Below are 20,351 nucleotides of genomic sequence, written 5' to 3'. Positions count from 1 at the left end.
GGGAATCACTGCTCACTTGGTTAGAAGCGCAGCAACTCATGCAGCACTCAACGCGTCAGTAGATGAAGTACGGGGAACAGCAATGTGGTCTTCTATATCAACATTCGTACACCACTACAAACTTAACACCTACAGTTTGGCAGAAGCAGCATTCGGCAGAAAAGTCTTCAGCATGTGTTTTCAGAAGAGAATGATCTCCCACCCAACTGTTAGGCTACTGCTATAGGAAAACCCAAGATGTCCTCCGACTCAGAGGGAGAACGACCAGTGGTACTTACTGTGAGGGATCATTCTCCTCCGAGGACAGGAGGACATCTTGCCCGCCTCTCTGTATTGCTCTTATACCTCACTTGCTGTTTCTGATATACTTTTATCTCTGCTGCTGTAGTTCTATCTGTTTGTATTTACTCGAGTTTATCAGTTTTATTACTGTTTGTTTTTTCTGAGTAAGGTTATTAGTTTTGAACTGCTTCTCGGAGTTACCAGAACTGAAGCGATGGGTGTTCCAGTGCCACAGGAAGAGGAAGCAGATTTTAGTTCTGCCTCCCTGACACAAGGTGGGAAACACCTAAGATGTCCTTCTGTCCTCAGAGGAGAATGACTCCTCACGGTAAGTACCACTGGTTGTTTTCAAGCACAGAGTGAAAAACACCAGCAGGCATATCTGATATTCTGGTTAGAAAATATTCATGGGCAGCTACAGAGAATTGCATATAATGTATGGGATTTGTGTGTAGTAGCTGGTCTTTTTATAGTGGTGTTTTATTTTGTTTAGTAATATAATATATGTACCATCTTAGTGAAATCATTGTAAAATCTTGCGTTATCCTGAGCCCGCTTTGGTGGGGTAGGGCAGGATATAAATCAAATAAAATGAAATGAAAATGTTACTGGTTGCAATTTATTTTCTCGTCCGTTTTGAAATGAATTTTCATTTTACTGGAATAAACAGATTTATTCTCTTCTAATCCTTTACATAGTATGTGCCTGAGCATAATCCATGTGCCTTCTTATAATAACTTTCTGAAGCAGTTTTGGAATGAGTAGTAACTCATAAGTCAAAACTAATTCACGTGTACTGATAGCCACAGTGTATGGGGTCTTTCTTGTAGTTGTCTCTCATATCAACTGGCAAAATGCCTGTAAAGTTATTACTTCACATTGTCTATAATGGATCTCCGCTACATGTAAATACTGCCCTGTTATCTAGAAAACTTTTTTGTGTGAAAAGCCTATATTGATCATTCCTATGATCTGGGCCCGTAGCCAGAAAATTTTAGGGGGGCATGGAATTAAATTTCAAGTGGAGGAACCCGCTGCTGTCATGGCCCCCTCCGCAGTGTCTCCCCCCTCCCTCCCACTTACCAACTGATCGAAGCACTGGCTCCTGGGACTCTTTCAAGGCTGCTTACCACCCCGCTGATCAGCTGAAAAAGCAGTACCGAGGCCGGTGGCTCCTAGGCTGCTGCCTCCTCCCCACTTCCTTCCCGGATTACTGCTTTTCCCACTGATCAGCTGATCATGGGGGGAAGGCGACCTTGAAAGAGTCCCAGGAACCAGTGCTTCGGTTGGTGGGAGGGGAGGAGGTGCTGCAGAGGAGGCGGGGGCGACCAGAGTGGCAGGGAGATCTGGGCCACCAGGAGGGGCCATATAGGAAGGGGGGTTTGGGTGGAGCAGCCTCCCATCTCCCACCGTGGCTACAGGCCTGCTATGATCATGCATATGCACAATCTGTTGGACTGCTGTAAGGAAAAGCTTCCTGTTTGTCTTTATTTATTTTTTTACCATCTCAAACAGATGCTTCAGGTAAATGTCAGTTAAGTCCTTCATTTTGTCAAAAGCCTGCTTCCCCCCTGCACATAGCTCTGCTCCATGGTGTTAAAAATTGACTCATCCTCTTTACTTTTCTTCTCTTGTCAGGGACACAGACGGAAGGATGCTCCTAGATATTTTTGATGAAAACCTCCACCCCCTTTCGGTAAAGCCTGATTTTCTTCATTGTTTCTTTCATGAAATGGACTCTGCTTCTTCTGTTTGCTCTCCCGTCGACACCCTCCCCTCCTTTTTTTGTGCCACAGTCACCTTTTTAGCGCTGTTGTTTCCCCAGAAATCCGAAGTGCCGCCAGATTACGACAAACACGACCCGGAGCAGAAGCAGATATACCGCTTTGTGCGGACGTTGTTCAGTGCTGCTCAACTGACTGCCGAATGTGCCATTGTCACCCTGGTGAGTACCGTCTTATCTGCCAGGCCAAAGTGTTTTCAAGGTCATCAATTATAGCCTCTAGTCCTTCACTGCATCTGTGAAACAGCCATCACAGTTTGAACACCATCTTACAGAGCTTCTGCATATACTTTTCTATTATTATTTCTATTATTTTGTTCATAGGATTGTAAATATAACCATAAACAAAACTTATGCAGCCCTACTGCACCCCCACTCTCAACCCCAATGCATATGTATGTGTAAAGTGCCATAAAGTTGCACCTGACTTACGGTGACCCTGAAGGTAAATGAGAAGCAGAAGTGGTTTGCCATTGCCTTTCTCTGAAGTCGTCCTTGGTGGTCTCCCATCTAAGTACTAAGCAGGGCTGACCCTGCTTAGCTTTTGAGATCTGACGAGATCAGACTGTACCATGCCACCTTTCTTTCCCTCAGTAAGAGAAAGAATGTAAGAGAAAGAAAGAGAGGCAGCTGAGAGCGGAAAGTGAAAAATAAGAAGGGGAAATGGAGGGAAAGGCAACAATATAGATCTTGCTACAGAAGGAGTGGAAGAGATGAAGCATCCCTGCTCAAAGAGAGACGAGATAATGCCAGATGGAGATGAAGGTCTTCTCTCTGTTATATGCAGTTCAGGATCTAACAAATTGTTAACCCAGTCATCCAAAGAATGAGGAATACAAGATTTTGAGTGCTGAAAAACAATTCGCTTGGCAACCAGGGCTGCCCATTGAATCCCAAACATCAAGTTTGAGAAATGCCCATAGAGCTAGTACATAGCTAGGATTAGATTATTATCTGTGAGGCACTATTTGGTAAATTATGTTAGATCTAGGTGGCTTAATCTAGTGGGATACCAGTGTATGTGTAACAGAGTTTACTGGGGAAGTCCAGGGTAGCAGATTTAGTAGATTAAAATGCATTTTGCCATCAGAACAAGTGGCAGTTCCAGTTGCCACTGGGAATGGGCGGAACTAGATTGTGTTTTGTTTGGTTTCTGGTATAAACTTCTATATAGGCTTTAAGTGCACTTTAGAATCATGGTGCTCTCTCCTGTCCTCTGTAAATAAAGCTGTCTTTTCTCTGTTTATGACTAACATTTTTTGAAAAAAATTGAAAACTAATCTGTCTCCCCCCTTTACTCTTTTAGGCTAAGCATAACCAGTTTCTTCATTCTTTGTCATTTAGGAATCACCATAAGCCATGATTGTGCAGCAAATTCTGGTTAGTTTGCACAATGTAAATTACAAATTCTGTTTTGTGCTTGAACTCTAGTTAGTTGACTTCTTGCCTCCCAATATGGAGGACATTTTGCAAGTACTGTTGTGTCTGTGTCTAGTGACCAGGGGTGGAACTCTAGCAGTAACTCCTTTGTATAATAGGCCACACCCCCTGATGTAGCCAATCCTCCAAGAGTTTACAAGGCTCTTTTTTTGTAAGCTCTTGAAGGATTGGCTACATCAGGGGTGTGTGGCCTAATATGCAAAGGAGCTTCTGCTAGAATTCCACCCCTTCTGGTGACCACAAACAGTGGTTTGTAAATTCAGATAATAGCAGCATGACTGAGTTAGTACAAACTGTTGTTTACCAACCAGCTGCAGCCTTTCTGTTGAAATCCACATTTGACACCAACCAACACCCCCCCACCCGTTTTGATGGATCATCTGCATTTAGCTGACACAACCGAGCAGGGTTTATAAACCTTCGTTTATTGTGATGTCTGAATGTGACCTTTTCTGTATGACTTTGCCTTCTGAAATTCCTTCACCCTTTCCCATTTTGAAATATGCTGCTTGAATGATGTTGGCCAGAGCTGATTTTTTTTCTTTATAAGAGTTGGGATTTTCCCCCCTTTCCTATTGATTCTCAAAGATCCGAAAGAGGATTTAGTTTTAAAAGTCTTTTAAAAGTTGTCTTTAGGAATGCTTTAGGAGAGCTGAGGCTCAGGGTCTGATTCTCACCTTGTCGATAACTCCCACCAAAGTAAACTTTCTCCTACTGAGCTAGGATGATTAAATTGGCAATACTTCTGTGAGCTCAGTCTGCATTGACCATTTCAGACTGACAGCCCATCATGCTGCAATTGTGATCAGTGTATGAATAGCGCGATCTCTTGACCTGAAGACTAGCTGCAATATTCAGGTCTGGGAAGTAATTGTCCCCCCTTTGATGGTTTTTCTACTCTCCCTCTCTACGTACCTGGACTGAGCTGCTTTGTGTGAGTTACTATTATTGCCTACTAGCCAGCTGAGAAATCAAGTCCCACTGCAATGTTATCTGCAGCAATAAAATAATTCCTATACTGAGGCAACTGCTTGGTTGCGAGTATTCAGGCTATTTATTAGGAGGAGAAAGAGGAGATTGGATTTATACCCCTCCCTTTACTACCTACAATCTCCTTTCCCTCGCCTTCCCTTCCCCTTTCCCACTCTATGAAGTAGGTGGGGCTGAGAGAGTTCTAACAGAAACTGCTCTTGAGCAGAACAGCTCTGAGAGAACTTGTGACTGACCCCGGTTAAATCAGCTGGTGCATGTGGAGGAGTGGGAATTCAAACCTGGTTCTCCCACACACTTAACCAGTACACCAAACTGGTTTAAACCAGGTCTACCTGGTGTATGAGGATTCTTTTTGGTCTACCTGGTTTACGACTGTTCACAAGAAAATTTTGACTGTACTGTAAACATTGTTCAGGAATTAGGTTTTCATGCAACGTCTGCATTGGTCTGAGGTTGTGTAAATTGATGGTATTAACTGTATTAATAAAAGGGAAGCAAATTATTCCATGAACGAAACATTTCACCTTTAGTGATCTTTGTTTTCAAGCTTATCTAAACTAATGAACACATTCTAAACTTTTTTTTTTACATTTGACTTGTTGCCCTTTCATATTTTGTTGTTGTTTCCTATGCTGCAAGACCCATGCAGACTGTTATTTGGCAAAGAACAGGAGTCTTTAGCCACTGTTGAATACAGTCAGGGGATCTATTTAAAGAAAGCCTATCTTTGATCATATCCTGGTGCTGCAGAGGGATCCTCTTACAAGCTGATTGATTCATATAACACACAGGTGTTGAGTGTGCGCACGTGTGTGTAAGAGTGCTGGCATTTGGAGGATGTCAGAGGCTGGAACGTTTCCATTTTTGTGAGGCCAGTTGTAAATCATTGTAGCTCCAAGCTAAACAGTCGTGGACAACTGTCCGTAACTGACAAGGGTATTAGTAAGAGCTGATGGATGAACCAAGGGCTGTATGAGTGATGGATGCACATTTGTGGCTAATGTGGATTGAGGTTCCTTTTTTAAATTTTAATTTTAGTGTGCTTATCTTTCTGGGGCATACTAAATCAGTGAACAACTGAAATAACAGACAAAGAGAGTTATTTAAAAATAAGAGGCAACACTGGAACAGGCTTCTAGAAAGGGGAGGTGGGAGTCATCAGGGGTGGAATTCTAGCAGGAGCTCTGTTACAAAAAAGAGCCTTGTAAACTCTTGAAGGATTGGCTGTATCGGGTGTGTGGCCTAATATGCAAAGGAGCTCCTGCTAGAATTCCACCTCTGGGAGTCATGCCCTCACAGTTCTTTAACCCTTGCCTCTTTTGCACAAAGTGATGAAGAGAGCAATCCCTAAGCGGGTCTAACTCAGAATCCTACTTCAGTCTATTCAGTTGGGCTTACTCCCAGGAAAGTATTCTTAGGATTGAGCTCTTCATCCCTCTTTAAATGTTGATGCCTCCTCTCTCCTCATGTCTGTACTGAATCCATTTGGGGGGAGGGGGATTATAGCAGGAGAGATCATGCCTGAATCTCAAGTGGTGAACATGCTGACTGGAAAACCTGGTTCAGGCTTCTCATGTGCAGGATCAGGCAGTATCCAGGATTTTAGGAGCTGTCAGTTGGGCAAGACACGAGCATTCCCCAACATCCCGGTCCAGTTGCTATTATGACTGAAGCATGTTTAACTGCGTGCAGCTATTGTAGTGTGTGAATGGCTTTTGGTACTGGGAAGTAGATACAAGTACACCTCTCGTTCCCTTTCCCTTCATGCTAGAAAGCTCAGAGCTTTATTAGTCCCATTGCAGAGAAAGTCCATGCCTAGAATAACAGTAGTATTCAGGGCTCCCATATGCAAGTAAGGCTTTCTCCAATCCTCTGGACCACCGAGGCTTCTCTGTTTTAATTTGTAATTGTACTTCAGTGTACTGAATTGTTACACTCCCTGTTAAACTGCTTGGAAGCTTGAGTCTCCACCTCTTCTCAGCACTCAGAGTTCTGAGATCTGGAGGCAATGGGCAGTCTGTACCACATGGGTTCCTTTGTGCACTCTTCCCCCACGAACTGTCTGCAACCTGATCCAGGCCCTGCTACGTGCTTTTCCTGGGAGGGCTGCCAGCCTGCTTACAATATATCCCCAGGGAACTATATCTTAACAGTGCTTTCAGAATTGTTGTACACAGGTGGTCTCACGTCTACAGAGGCTTACATTTATACGTATGTATAACTGACTTCCCCCCTCCCCAATACTATGCATGCATGTGTATATGGAGTTGTAATTCAGGGGTGGCCAAACTGTGACTCAGGAGCCACATGTGGCTCTTTCACACGTATTTTGTGGCTCTCAAAGCTCCCACCACTCTGTTGGCCAGCCTGAGGAAGGCATTTGTCTCTTTAAATCATTTCTCCAAGCCAAGCCAGCCAGCAACTTGGAGAATGCATTTAAAGTTAAAGTTGCTTTTTTTTACCTCTTCCTCCTTCCCCCATCTTCCTTCCTTCCTTCCTTCCTTCCTTCCTTCCTTCCTTCCTTCCTTCCTTCCTTCCTTCCTTCCTTCCTTCCTTCCTTCCTTCCTTCCTTCCTTCCTCCCTCCCTCCCTCCCTCCCTCCCTCCCTCCCTCCCTCCCTCCCTCCCTCCTCTAACATCTGATGTTCAGGCCTTACAGCTCCCAAACATTTATTATGTATTCTATTGGGCTCTTACATTAAGCAAATTTGGCTACCCCTGTTGTAACTCATGGTAGAACCTCTGGATTCACATTTAGATTAGATTTAAATGGGATCTTGTGGGGCTTCTTAAAAATTAATCTGCTGTCTTTATTATTAAAATGTCATCACATTTGTAGTAAGTTCACAGTGGCTACAGGTGGGCTCTTTGCTGCTTAGTTCTGCTGCCGTACAGCGCTCGCTTTGTTCTAAAGATTTGCTGCAGCCACAGTGCTTGCTGGGCACCTTCTTTACACTGCAAAGACTCGTGATTGTAAAGATCAGGGTGGTGCATTCCCACTAGATCTTCTGTAACTGCTGCCCTTGTACAAAAGTACATACAAGTGCGGCTTCCTCCAATATCAAAATAGTTCCATTTAGCATATCTAACTCTGTATGCTTTTAGAAGCCAGTGTTGGTTCGGCTGGGCTAACAGTGTTATTGTAATTAAGCAATCGAGCTTCTACCCCACTGAGTTCAACTGCTGCCCATGTAATGGTCAGCCATGCTAATCATGGCTAAGGCTAATCAGGGTTAACCCAGGCTCTGCAATCAGCTTGAAGCCATGGTTTTAAACAGTAAGTGAAACGGCAGCATTAAGCCTATATTGATACGTTGTTTAATGACAGCCTAGTCCCTGTGCTTTAATTGATAGCAGATGGGAGATGTAGTTGGATTATAGCTAGGGGCCTAGTACAGTGTTGGAACGTTGTGCACCTCCCCTTCCTGTATATATTAAATTATATGCAGCCATTTATTTAACAAGATAAGGAAACACACAGGAGATTTCAAAATGGAACGTTAGCCAAATTGATGCTCAGTAGTTCTTGAAGGTTTTATATCCTGTTGCGCCTAGAAAAAGGCGATTAACTGATGGTTTGAGATCTCACTCCTTACTGGTATTTTGTCTAAGAATATTAGACCAGGTTTGGTAATGTCTGCCTTCGGGACCGCCTCTCCCCATATGTACCCCAGAGAGCACTACATTCAGGGTCCCAAAATCTTAAGACCCCCGGACTGAAAGAAGTTCAGTTGTTCACCAATAGAGCTAGAGCGTTTTCGACAATAGCCCCCGCTCTATGGAATGCCCTCCCTGAAAATGTCAGGGCCCTGCGGGACCTGCCACAGTTCTACCGGGCCTGTAAGACTGAACTATTTAAACTTGCCTTCAACAATTAAGGGAAGGTAGCTAATGCCCTGCAGCACTGGCAGTCTCATTGGACAAATACAGATAATCAGAAACATCGATCTGCATCTTGGATTTTTATGGTTGAAAAATGTTTGGAATTGATTTTATTGTATATTCTGTCTTTTAATATTCGGTGTGGTTTTTAACTGTTGTTAGCCACCCTGAGTCCATTAGGGGAGGGTGGGATATAAATTTGATAAAATAAATAAATAAAAATGCCAGGTGACTTGCATAATAAGGCTGTTCTTTTTGTCTGTCTTAAAATATCAGGGCATTTCAGAAGAACTAACAAGTGACTTTTTTTGCTTCTGATCTCAGGTGAATGAATGCTTAAATGTGTACCTCTGTCCCATTCTTTAAAAACAAATTTGTTAATTGGGTCCTTTGGTTTCCTTAGCGCTAGTTGCAGAAGTGGGAGTGTGTATGCATACCCATCGCTGTAATTTTATAAGCTTGTAAAATTTAAAGCAGAGCTCAGGGGAAAAATCTGCTGACTTATTCAGCAGTTAGCAATAGATCAGGGTGGTGCAATAGATCAGGGTTTCTGATAATCTTATTTTGCAGCAAACGGTTTATTAGTGGACATAGCTGAGTCACTCTCCTTATTACTTTGCTGTTCCAGTTTAGTCTTGTTTTTAATTCATTCTCTTCCCCCAGTACTCTAAACTGTCTTGGCTATCTATCTTGCACTCCTGTGACTTTAAATAACAGGAATAAGATGCTAGGGTTATTTTTCCCTCCCCCCCCCTTCCCCAGTCAGGTGGACAACTTTGATTTGAATGTAATCTCGACATTATTCTGCTTGTAGGCATGATTCTGAAAGTAATTTATCAAAATAGTGTTAGGTGATAACCATTACTGTGTTAGAAATGCCAGTAGCAACAGAAGCCTTACCACCACCATCACCCTGAATCTGGTTACAGGAATGTTTATTCAAGAAAGTGTAGGAAGCATTGAACTTTGTTTTAAAGGATAAAGACTCCTGGGATCAATTGCAAGTAGGTTTGCAAATCTCCAGGTGTGGCCTGGAGTTCTGGAATTTACAAGTGATCTTTGGACTACACAGATCAGTTTCCCTGGAGAAAAAAATGGCAGTTTCAGAGGGTAGTCTGTATGGTATTGTATCTCTGTTGAGCTACCTCCTTTCCCCAAACCTCCACCCTTCCCTCACTCTCTCCCCCCCCCCAAAAAAAACAAATCACCTTCAGCAGTTTCCTAACCCCCAGTTAGCAGACCTAATCACAAGGAAGTGAAGTGCTATTGACAAAATAACTGCAACCAGGGTTTTAAGCCAGATTTCTAAACCTGAAGAAGGGTAGCAATTCATTTCATTGAAATTGACTAATTTCTGGGGCAAACAGCTACTAAAAGGGGCATATGATTATGAATCCAGTCCAATCCAGGCATGTAGTTATGAATGTAGAATATAATTCCTTCTTGTTTATAAAGGGACTGGCACTGAGTTTAATAGACCCTCACATCCTCCTTTTATTCCTCCCCTCCAGATCTCTGTACCATAGCTTGCTGAGCTATAACTGAGAACAACGGGGTGTTCTGGTACACCCATCCAGAATATCCTTAGGCATGTGTGTGCTGCTTCTCCCATGCAAGTTCTTCAAGTCTCTAATTCCCAATGACTGACAGTGTGTTGCCATACGTTCCAAGGGTGGGGTACCAGGTTCTTTTTTAAGTCTTGTGCTGAAGTTTCTGTGCATGGGCAACTGTGTCATGAAAGGTGTGGATTATCCCTTAAGTTTTATCTAAATGTATTAATTTAAAAAACAAACAAACCAGAAATGTAGAAACAAAGTAACTAATCCACCATTGGTTTTTTAAAAAGACCTAGGATCAGCATAGGGGTAGTACATAAACACCTAGTTTCTTTAAATGAAACTAAGTCCTCAGGGCCAGATGAATTGCATCCAAGGGTTCTAAAAGAGCTTGCGGATGTAATTTCTGAGCCTCTGGCTATTATTTTTGAGAACAGGAGAGGTGCGGGAAGATTGGAGGTGGGCGAATGTTGTCCCCATCTTCAAGAAGGGGAAAAAAGATGATCCGGGTAACTACCGACACATCAGCTTGATGTCTATACCTGGAAAAGTTTTAGAACAAATCATCAAACAGTCGGTCCTGGAACATTTAGAAAGAATGGATGTGAATACTAAGAGCCAGCATGGTTTTCTCAAGAACAAGTCATGTCAGACTAACCTGATCTCTTTTTTTGAGAAAGTGACTACCTTGCTGGATCAGGGGAATGCTGTAGACATTGTTTATCTTGATTTCAGTAAGGCTTTTGATAAAGTTCCACATTACTATCCTTGTTGACAAGTTGGTAAAATGTGGTTTGGATCCTGTTACCATTAGGTGGATCTGTAACTGGTTGACAGATCACACCCAAAGAGTGCTTGTGAATGGTTCCTCATCCTCTTGGAGAGAAGTGACAAATGGAGTGCCTCAAGGATCTGTCCCGGGACCTGTATTGTTCAACATCTTTATCAATGATTTGGATGAAGGAATAGAGGGAATGCTTATTAAATTTGCAGATGATACTAAATTGGGAGGGGTTACAAACACAGAAGAAGACAGAAACAGATACAGGATGAGCTTGACAGGCTGGAGAACTGGGCTAAAATCAATAAAATTAATTTTAACAGGGATAAATGTAAAGTTCTGCATTTAGGTAGGAAAAATCCAGTGCATGGTTATAGGATGGGGGAGACTTGTCTTAGCAGTAGTATGTGCAAAAAGGATCTAGGGGTCTTAGTGGATCATACGCTGAACATGAGTCAACAGTGTGATGCGGTGGCTAAAAAGGCAAATGCAGTTTTGGGCTGTATCAACAGAAGTATAGTGTCCAGATCACGTGATGTGATGGTATCGCTTTACTCTGCTCTGGTAAGACCTCACCTGGAGTATTGTGTTCAGTTTTGGGCACCACATTTTAAGAAGGATATAGACAAGCTGGAACGGGTCCAGAGGAGGGCAATGAAGATGGTGAGGGGTCTGGAGACGGAGTCCTATGAAGAAAGGTTGAAGGAGTTGGGGATGTTTAGCCTGAAGAGGAGGCGGCTGAGAGGTGATATGATCACCATCTTCAAGTACTTGAAGGGCTGTCATATAGAGGATGGTGTGGAATTGTTTTCTGTGGCCCCGGAAGGTAGGACCAGAACCAATGGGTTGAAATTAAATCAAAAGAGTTTCCGACTCAACATTAGGAAGAACTTCCTGACCGTTAGAGCAATTCCTCAGTGGACCAGGGTTCCTCAGGAGGTGGTGGGCTCTCCTTCCTTGGAGGTTTTTAAACAGATGCTAGATGGCTATCTGACAGCAATGAAGATCCTGTGAATTTAGGGGGAAATGTTTGTGAGTTTCCTGCATTGTGCAGGGGGTTGGACTAGATGACCCTAGAGGTCCTTTCCAACTCTATGATTCTATGTCTGAACTGTGCCTCTAGTTTACAGGTCAACTCTGTGACATGTGACTTCCTAAAATTTAAGAAAATTAAGATTTTTTTTTTTTAAAAAAGACTTTTTCACTTGGAACATATTGAACTATTATGGTGTGAAAGTAAGTTTAAAGTTTAGGGATTTTGGACATCAATTATTTGATGTTTAGTTGGAGCAGTTGGATTCCCTTTATGAATAATAATGTGATGCTTGGTCTGTTGCATGTCCAGAAGCCATGCAATTTAATGCATTGTCTGATTTTGGACAACAGTAGGAAGGACTTCCTGTCAGTTAGAGTGATTCCTCAGTGGAACAGGCTTCCTCAGGAGGTGGTGGGCTCTCCTTCCTTGGAGGTTTTTAAATAGAAGCTAGATGGCCATATGATAACAATGATCATCCTGTGAATTTAGGAGGAGGTATTTGTGAGTTTCCTGCATTGTGCAGGAGCTTGGACTAGATGACCCTGGAGGTCCCTTCCAACTCTATGATTCTAATTGTTATAACACCATTTTATTTGTGTGTGTATGCAATTAGTGCATTTCTGTCTCTTTTTTCAACAATGGGAACTCAAAGCAACTGACAGAAATACTTACAGGCCTACTGCTAATAGGCTAATAGGTCCAGGCTTACTACTAGTTAAAGCAGAATTTTATCAGCTTCAACATTAACTTTTATCAGCTTCCACTGGTTAGTGAGCTGCAGCCTTTCTGGGACAGCAAAGACTTGGCCAGTCTAGATTAGATTATTACAGTGCATTCCACATGGGGCAGCCCTTGAAAAGCATTTGGAAACCAGTTGGTACAGAATGGTGCAGCCAGGATGTTGACCAGAGTGGGCCTTAGGAACCACCTCAATCCAATCTTGGCCCATCTACACCGGCTTTTAATTTACGTGTGGGTACAGTTGAAAGTGCTGGTCTTGACCTTCAAAGTCTTCTGTGGCTAGGGACCAATTTACCTGAAGGACCACCTAATCCCTTATGAACTTGCATGACCATTGCGGTCCTCTTCAAAGGCCCTGGTGTGGGTGTGCCTCCTTCTGAGATTAGGCAGGTGGCAGTGCAGGAGAGGACCTTCTCAGTCATGGCACCAAGGCCCTGGAAGTCTCTTCCCAGGGAGATTTGTCCATCCCCTTCTGTTACTGTCTTCCCCAATGGGTGCAGATTTTTTTTCCTTCTTTCATTTGGCTTTCCTTCGATGATCCCTCCTTCCTGCCCAGTATTCTTAAATTTTGTATATATTTTAACTGTTTTAAAAATCGTTTTAATGAGGTGTGTTTGGGAGGGGGTTTTTGATTTTGATGGCTTTGTAATGTAATATATCATGTAATGTTTTGAATTGTTAGCCACCTTGGCAGCCTTGTAGTGACAGAAAGGTGGGATATAAGTTTTCGAAACAAATAGTACTATTTAAATAAATTTGAACAAACAAAACACAGGCTAAAAAAAAAAGGTACACAGTACATCTTGTATGGGTAACTACCGGGCTGGTCCATCAGGCCACAAGCTAAGAGCCACGGGCTATAGAGTCAGTGGCCAAGAATCCTTTGGCTATTGCCTGGCCCATCAGTTTACACCCAAGGACTCGTGCCCCTTACTATGCTTGTGCTCCAGTACCCACAACACAAGCTTGTACCCATCTTCCTACAATTCTCACTCGTACTCTTTGTTTACATTGATAGATTTCATGTATGCCCTTGTACTGTTCAGTTTGTCCTTGAATACATGTTATTGACTAGCTTCTTTCAGTAGTGTTTGGTATTAACTATATATGCACAGACATATAGAAAGCATACTTGCCGATTCCTGTAGTAAAAAAAATGTCACATTCAATCTTCATAATGTTAATTATGCTTAAATCTTATTTGTTGCATTTGCTAAAAATAAACGTTCAAAACTCTCTCATTAAAATCAACATGATGTGAAAGTGATTAACTTTAGCTGGATTGCACCTGTTATCTCTTTGTATACATACGTGATGCTGTGTAACTGATAGGCAAATTTCATTTCTCCAGTCAAGTTGCCTAACTACAATTTCTCAAATAGGGCGTCATTAGTTTAAAAACACCCACTTGATTACAGGAGAACTGCATAGGTACCAAGTATGGCTTGAAAGGCAGCTTTTAGAGCTTCCACAAGATCTCATATACATTTTGGATGTTCAACTTTTTAGCCAGCACTTGTTGAACCAGATCAAAGATCTCCCTGATCATCAACTCTGGTTTTTCTGGAGGGCTCCTGTAAGATGAGTCAAGGGACAGCAAGTCTTCCTTCATGATTGTCAATGGGCCACTTTTGGCCTGTTAGTATTTCATTTGGCCAAGGGACAAGTTACGGATCCATAATATACCTTATAGAAAGAGGCTCTTAGTCATTCTTCTTACTATCTAGCTACTCCTTGGAATTCCTGTCACTTTCTGATTTGGCAACTCTTCCACTCAGTACAGGCCAATTTCCCTCTCTATTATAGCTCGTGCCTCACACAGCTATTGCGCATGCTGGTCTTCTGATTCTCAGCATGCCCATTTTGATAGTCAAAGGGGAACACACCTTCTTCTCTTCTTCACCAGCGGAAAAGCTGGCTAGATCGAACCCACTGTAAGGGAAGGAAGGGGGAACCAAATGTGGTTGTTTGAATCTACTTTTGGTACTGCTCCAGCTTCAGTAAAATACCTTGCATTTTAAGGCTTTGTTAATACACACTTTCATATTTTTGTAAGATACAATGAGCAAATGCATCTGTAGGGTAGAGAAGTTGGTGGGAGAGCATCTGTTGAGCATGATGGCAGAAGCCAGGGTGCTAATTGCATTGATAGTTTTTCCCAATAATGCCCACCTCTCTGCAGTCACTTGAGCACTCCTTCCATTGACATCTTCAGTGGTACCCAGATGTTTCCAGTATAGACATGTTCAGGCCACCAGTTGATTTTTAGCCTGGAATTTGAACTTTGGCAACTCAACTTTCTAAGAAATTTTAGCACCACAGGGGCTACGGTGTGGCCGATTGCAGACATTACTATAATGTTCCTTTTCTGTGAGGAGGTTATAATTGAACATGATAAGATTCATAACCAAAACATGCTGTTGCTATTTACTAGATAATACCGTCTGCATCACTAACTTTAAACATTTTTTCCAAGGTCCTCTAAGCAGGAAAAAGCTGGTTTAACTTGTTCCTCTCTTGTCTCTTGCTGGCCCTTATTTCTATTTACTAGAGAAACATAGTGAGTTTTGGTCATATTGTGTCATTTCAGGTATATCTTGAAAGGCTTTTAACATATGCGGAGATAGATATTTGTCCAGCAAACTGGAAGAGAATTGTACTGGGTGCGATTCTACTGGCATCGAAAGTTTGGGATGACCAGGCTGTGTGGAATGTGGACTACTGCCAGATCCTGAAAGATATCACAGTTGAGGACATGTGAGTTTGCTCCTTGGTCTTAATATTAATAGTTGGTGAGATGTAAGCCAAAATGCCCTCAAAATGAGGTTGGGGAATTGTCAGGTGGGCACCTGGCTTAATCAGGATCTTTTTACCTATGTATACAGGATACACGTCCAGAAATTATTGCTTAAATTTACCAAGGACTCTAATTAAGTAAAAATTAAAATTTATTCCAGAAAAATATAGAACTCACATACAAGCAATGTGCTCATGAAACTGGGTCACAGGTTATAAGGACTACCTTGAGCCCTTAGGGGATGGGAGGTACAGGGATGGAGGAGAGGTGGTCAGCTGGTAAATGACCTCAGAAAAAGGGGAGGCACTGCAATGACCATAAGGGCTGGACTTATGCAGTAGCCAATAGCAAGTTTATTGATGGCACCTAATTGGATGCCCATAACTGACCAATGAACAAGCTTGGGCCCTGGTTACCTGATTGGACTTCAGGTAACAATGGGCCAGGATGGGAGGCTCCAGGATGACCATTAAGGGAAAGAATGGGGGAAATTACTGGGTGGAGGTGTGCTTGAGTTTACCAAACTTATCTAAAAAGGTGACAATAGATGGCCAAATTGCTACCTAAAGTAACACCCAGTTTACACAAAGGAACTTGGCTCTCTGAAGATGGTCTTCCTCTTCTTCAGTCTTCTCTTGACACCAGTCTTTGTCTTGAGTTCCGCTAGACAAAGGCTTAGGCGGTCTGACAGGATCCACGCCTAAGATAAGCTTGATGGCCTCATGGATGGGTGACATCTGTTGAGTACGTGAGCCTCCCGCTTCGCTGAAATGGAGTCTGGCACTGCAGGAAGATAGCTGCTGATGGTGCCAGCCTCCCAAAGTGGATTTTATGGTCAAGGCTGGAAACCGCTTGCCTGGATAGCTCCCGGCTGCACAACTTCTTCCGCTCCAGCGATAGAGATGGTGTTCACACGAAGCGACTGGAAACCATCTGTTCTCCTGGCTAGCATTCCTCCAGAAACGCGGAGTGCTGCTTTAGCATTGTGGCTGTTAGTACTCATAAGTCCCTTCCAGTTTAGTAGACAAAACCCACGTTCTCCTAGCAGATGTGTGTGAGTTCAGTCTCCAGTCGCCCTGGCAACCAAACGGGTGACTACGATGTTCTGGAAATAGGGGTATCTTCCTCACAGAGAGGGAACACCCTATAGATGTCGAGTCTTCTGAACGAACATCTCAGATCTGTTTCTGTGTCTCGATCTGGTGCAAGAAGGCAGATATTATTTATTACAGTTTCTAAAGGTTTTCTGACCTGCTTTTTCTATCCTCTCATGAAGATCACCAAGGTGTCCAACTGTATTCTAAAATCCAGTCTAAAATTTAACATCAAATATTGTTAACAACAGAAAAAAATAATAAAGAGATGAAAACAACAGGGTTGGAAACAAATCTCTGAATAAGCAAACGGCTAAACCTAGGTCAAAGGAATGCTGCTGTGTTTTGACCTGTCGCCTGAAGATGGACAGGGAAAGTCTGCGTTTGGGTCGTCATGAGCCATTCAGGGTGTTTTGTAAGTGGCATAAGTTAGGCAGACAAGAGTCCAAGCCAACAGGATGATGAGGAAAGATATTCTTCCCCCGCCTCTGTGAATGAACATTTCTGTCAAGCAAGTGACAGCCCTGCATTTTCTTTGATATAACAAGAGATGCCAGATTTGCACCTCATGAGTTACTTCAGTCAAATCATGGAGGTACACGAGGGAGCTTTGGTTGTGATTGCTGATGTAAGGCCTAGAGTAAGGCCTATGTATCATTTGATTCTGATTTATGCCAATAAAGGTGCTGACTGACTGAGCTACCAGAGAGGTTACACTTGTTCCATCCTATTGGTCAATTTTATTTATCCCTTCCTTCCTGTAAGGAGCTCAGGGCCACATGGATATTTCTTCCTCTCATTCTATCCTCACAACACCTTACAAGGAGGGTTTTATGGACAGCATGTGACCAATCTGGGGTTACCTGGTGAGTTTCTTGGTTGATTGCATGCTGAATACAGGTGTCTCGGATCATACACCATCCTGCTGACACCATGTCAAATTGTGGTTATTTGAACTGTAAATCTTATCTGGAAGTATCTTTGAGGCCCTGCAGGCCAACTTGTCGAGGTTTCCTGTCCCTGGCCTGAAAGAGTGATTTTTTCCAGTCTTGCAATGACCTTCCAGGCTTGTGTAGTATGATACCTTTTCTTCCTGTGAACTTTGTTCGTATCAACCTGCTACAAACTTAAATGAATTGCAGCTCTCCATGGCAAGATTGTGAGAGCAGAGTTCAAAATGTACCATCTCTGTTTCGCAGGAATGAGTTGGAGCGCCAGTTTCTGGAATTGTTGCAGTTCAACATCAACGTTCCCTCCAGTGTTTATGCCAAGTATTATTTTGATCTGCGGTCCCTGGCAGAAGCAAACAACCTCAGCTTTCCTTTGGAGCCCCTCAGCAGGGAAAGGGCATATAAACTTGAGGTGAGATCCTTTTCTCTTTGTTGCACTGGCATCAACCCTTGTACTGAAAGACAACCCTGAAAGTTATAGTTTGATATGTAAAGGACAGCTTTGGCAGACTCAGCTGTGATGCCGCCAGTTATTCCCTGTGCCAAAAGCCACAGTATACTTGAACAAAAATGGAACTGCCTTATACTGAATCAGACCACTAGTCTGTCGGGGTCACTATTTTCTTCTCAGACTGGCAGCAGCTCTCCAGGGTCTCAGGTTGAGGTCTTTCAAATCACCTACGACATGATCCCTTTAGCTGGAGATGCCAGGGATTAAACATGGGACCTTCTGCGTACCAAGCAGATACTCTAACCACTGAGCCCCACAGCCCTTCTCACAGCCCGCAGCCCTTCTCACAATAGACTGTGCCTATGCCATAATCAAGAGCCCCGTGACACAGAGTGGCAAAGCTACAGTACTGCAGTCCTAAGATCTGCTCACAACCTGAGTTCGATCCTGGCAGAAGCTGGGTTCAGGTAGCCGGCTCAGGGTTGACAGCCTTCCAACTTTCCAAGGTCAGTAAAATGAGTACCCAGCTTGCTGGGGGTGGGAGAGTGTAGATGACTGGGGAAGGCAATGGCAAACCACCCTGTAAAAAGTCTGCCATGAAAACGTCGTGATGCAACGTCACTCCAGAGTCGGAAATGACTGATGTTTGCACAGGGGACTACCTTTACCTTTTTATGCCGTAACCAGACCTGCTTCTCCCATGCTCCTCTGCCACTGCTTTCCTGTCTCAATAGTCAAGTCAGAACCACACCCAAATTTAGAAGGCTTCATGTTTATCGTTGTGCTGCCTCACAGGATTAGCCAAGTGATACAGTTGCCAAAAAGTCTGGCAGTCATCCTCTGCTTTGGCAGCCCTTCTCCATCCATCTTGCCTTGCTTTGCGGCTTCCAAAATGTATAAATGGCATTTAGCTTGGCCTACTTCACAGGCAGTCATTGGGATAAAGTAGGATCGCATTGCCCTAAGCTCCTCCATAGTAAAACAAGAGGATAAACATGCAAGTAGGGGCAAGTATACTTCAATTTGTGTGTTTCTCACCCCAGAATTTAGCTGTTTTTGCGGCACATAATTCATCCAGTATACTTAACCTTGTCTTCAAGGTCAGCCATTGCTTTCCCTCTTTTCCCACAAATTACCAGACAGCCCCTCGTTACTGTACTTCCCAGTTCACAGCGTCCTTAACCCCAGTCACTGGTGATAAGCACTCAACATGTTGTCCCACTGTGTTTCTGAAGCCCATCCATTTAGATGGAGGAGGGCTCATGGCTCTGTGATAGAGCATTTGTTTGCATTCAGAAGGTCTCAGGTTCAATCCCTGGCATCTCCAGTTAAAATGGCAGCAAGGCAGTAGGTGAAAGACCTGGAGAACTGCTGTTAGTCAGAGTAAATAATATTGACCTTGATGGACCAAGGGTCTGATTCGGTATAAGGCAGCTTCATGTATGTGGTTCCTTTCCTTTTGTGACTTCAACAAAAATGTAAGCCTGCAATCAGGGTTTTTTGTAGCAGGAACCGCTTTGCATATTAAGCCACATCCCCCATAAGAAGAGCCCTGTAAACTCTTGGAGGATTGACTACATGGAGTGGGGATATAGCCTAATACAGTGGCTCCTGACCTTTTTGGTACCAGGGACTGGTTTTGTAGAAGACAATTTTTCCATAGACTGGTGGGGGGGTATGCTGGGGGTTTTGCCACCCCAGGCTGCCCCCTGCCCCCCATTGGGGTCTTTAAATGAGGGGTAGATGAAGGTCACTGCTGTGATGCCTCTTCTGCCCACCCAGGCCCCGGGCAGATGAAAGAGGTGGTGCTTTGGAACGAGACCACACTGCCTCTTTTGGCGAAAGGGGTGATGGGGCTGCTCTGCCTCACTCCGTGGCCCAGTTGCTAACAGGCCATGGGCCGGTACTGGTCCATGGCCCGGGGGTTGGGGACCCGTGGCCTAATAGTTCCTGCTACAAAAAACCCCCCTGCCTGCAGTGTTTTTCATTGTGTTGACAGTGGGACCTACCCATGCTATTAATGGCTCCTGAAAAGGCTTCTGTTTGATCTAGTACAGACAATCATGATCAGCTTCTTTAGCCTGGGGTGCACCTGACCCTCCCCCACCAAGCTGCTTGGAGGCCAGAAGCCTTCACCCAGCCCCCTAGCATCTTGGTCAGAGAGGCTCCTAAGGTAAAGGACCTGGTAAGTCACTCTCTGCCAGTTAGGACTTCTTTTTGAGCAGGAATGCGCAGATATGCAGTTCTGGCTAACTTGGCATCAGGGGGTGTGGCCTAATATGCAAATGAGTTCCTGCTGGGCTTTTTCTACAAAAAGCCCTGTGGAACAATGGTGATGTCAGGAGGTGTGGCCTAATATCCAAATGAGTTCCTGCTGGGCTTTTTTCTACAAAAAAGCCCTGCTGCCAGTCATCCCTTACTGTCCAGGTATGTGTTGTGATCCTGGTGGAGACCCTTATGCCACTGAGAAGTGGAGCGTCTTTTCCTGCTTCTCTGGACTGGACACCATGGCTTCCCTAGGCTAGTTGTGTTGCATGCCTAGAATATATAAAAAAAAACCCAGTGTG

General features: G+C 43.5%; 1 protein-coding gene across 1 annotated transcript in view; it reads left to right on the top strand.

The window, feature by feature from the left end:
- CCNY (cyclin Y) overlaps nucleotides 1-20,351 on the top strand; it is a 148,339-nt gene that overhangs the window by 124,342 nt on the left and 3,646 nt on the right. The window contains exons 6-9 of the mRNA XM_060248121.1: nucleotides 1,921-1,978; nucleotides 2,108-2,227; nucleotides 15,083-15,249; nucleotides 17,583-17,745. Of these exons, the coding sequence (XP_060104104.1) occupies nucleotides 1,921-1,978; nucleotides 2,108-2,227; nucleotides 15,083-15,249; nucleotides 17,583-17,745 (508 nt within the window). The remainder of the gene's footprint in view (nucleotides 1-1,920; nucleotides 1,979-2,107; nucleotides 2,228-15,082; nucleotides 15,250-17,582; nucleotides 17,746-20,351) is intronic.

This window comes from Heteronotia binoei, chromosome 10, assembly GCF_032191835.1.
Source record: "Heteronotia binoei isolate CCM8104 ecotype False Entrance Well chromosome 10, APGP_CSIRO_Hbin_v1, whole genome shotgun sequence".
Taxonomy (NCBI): domain Eukaryota; kingdom Metazoa; phylum Chordata; class Lepidosauria; order Squamata; family Gekkonidae; genus Heteronotia; species Heteronotia binoei.
Note: the sequence above shows the minus strand (reverse complement) of the source record. Positions and strands in the feature narration are given on the sequence as shown.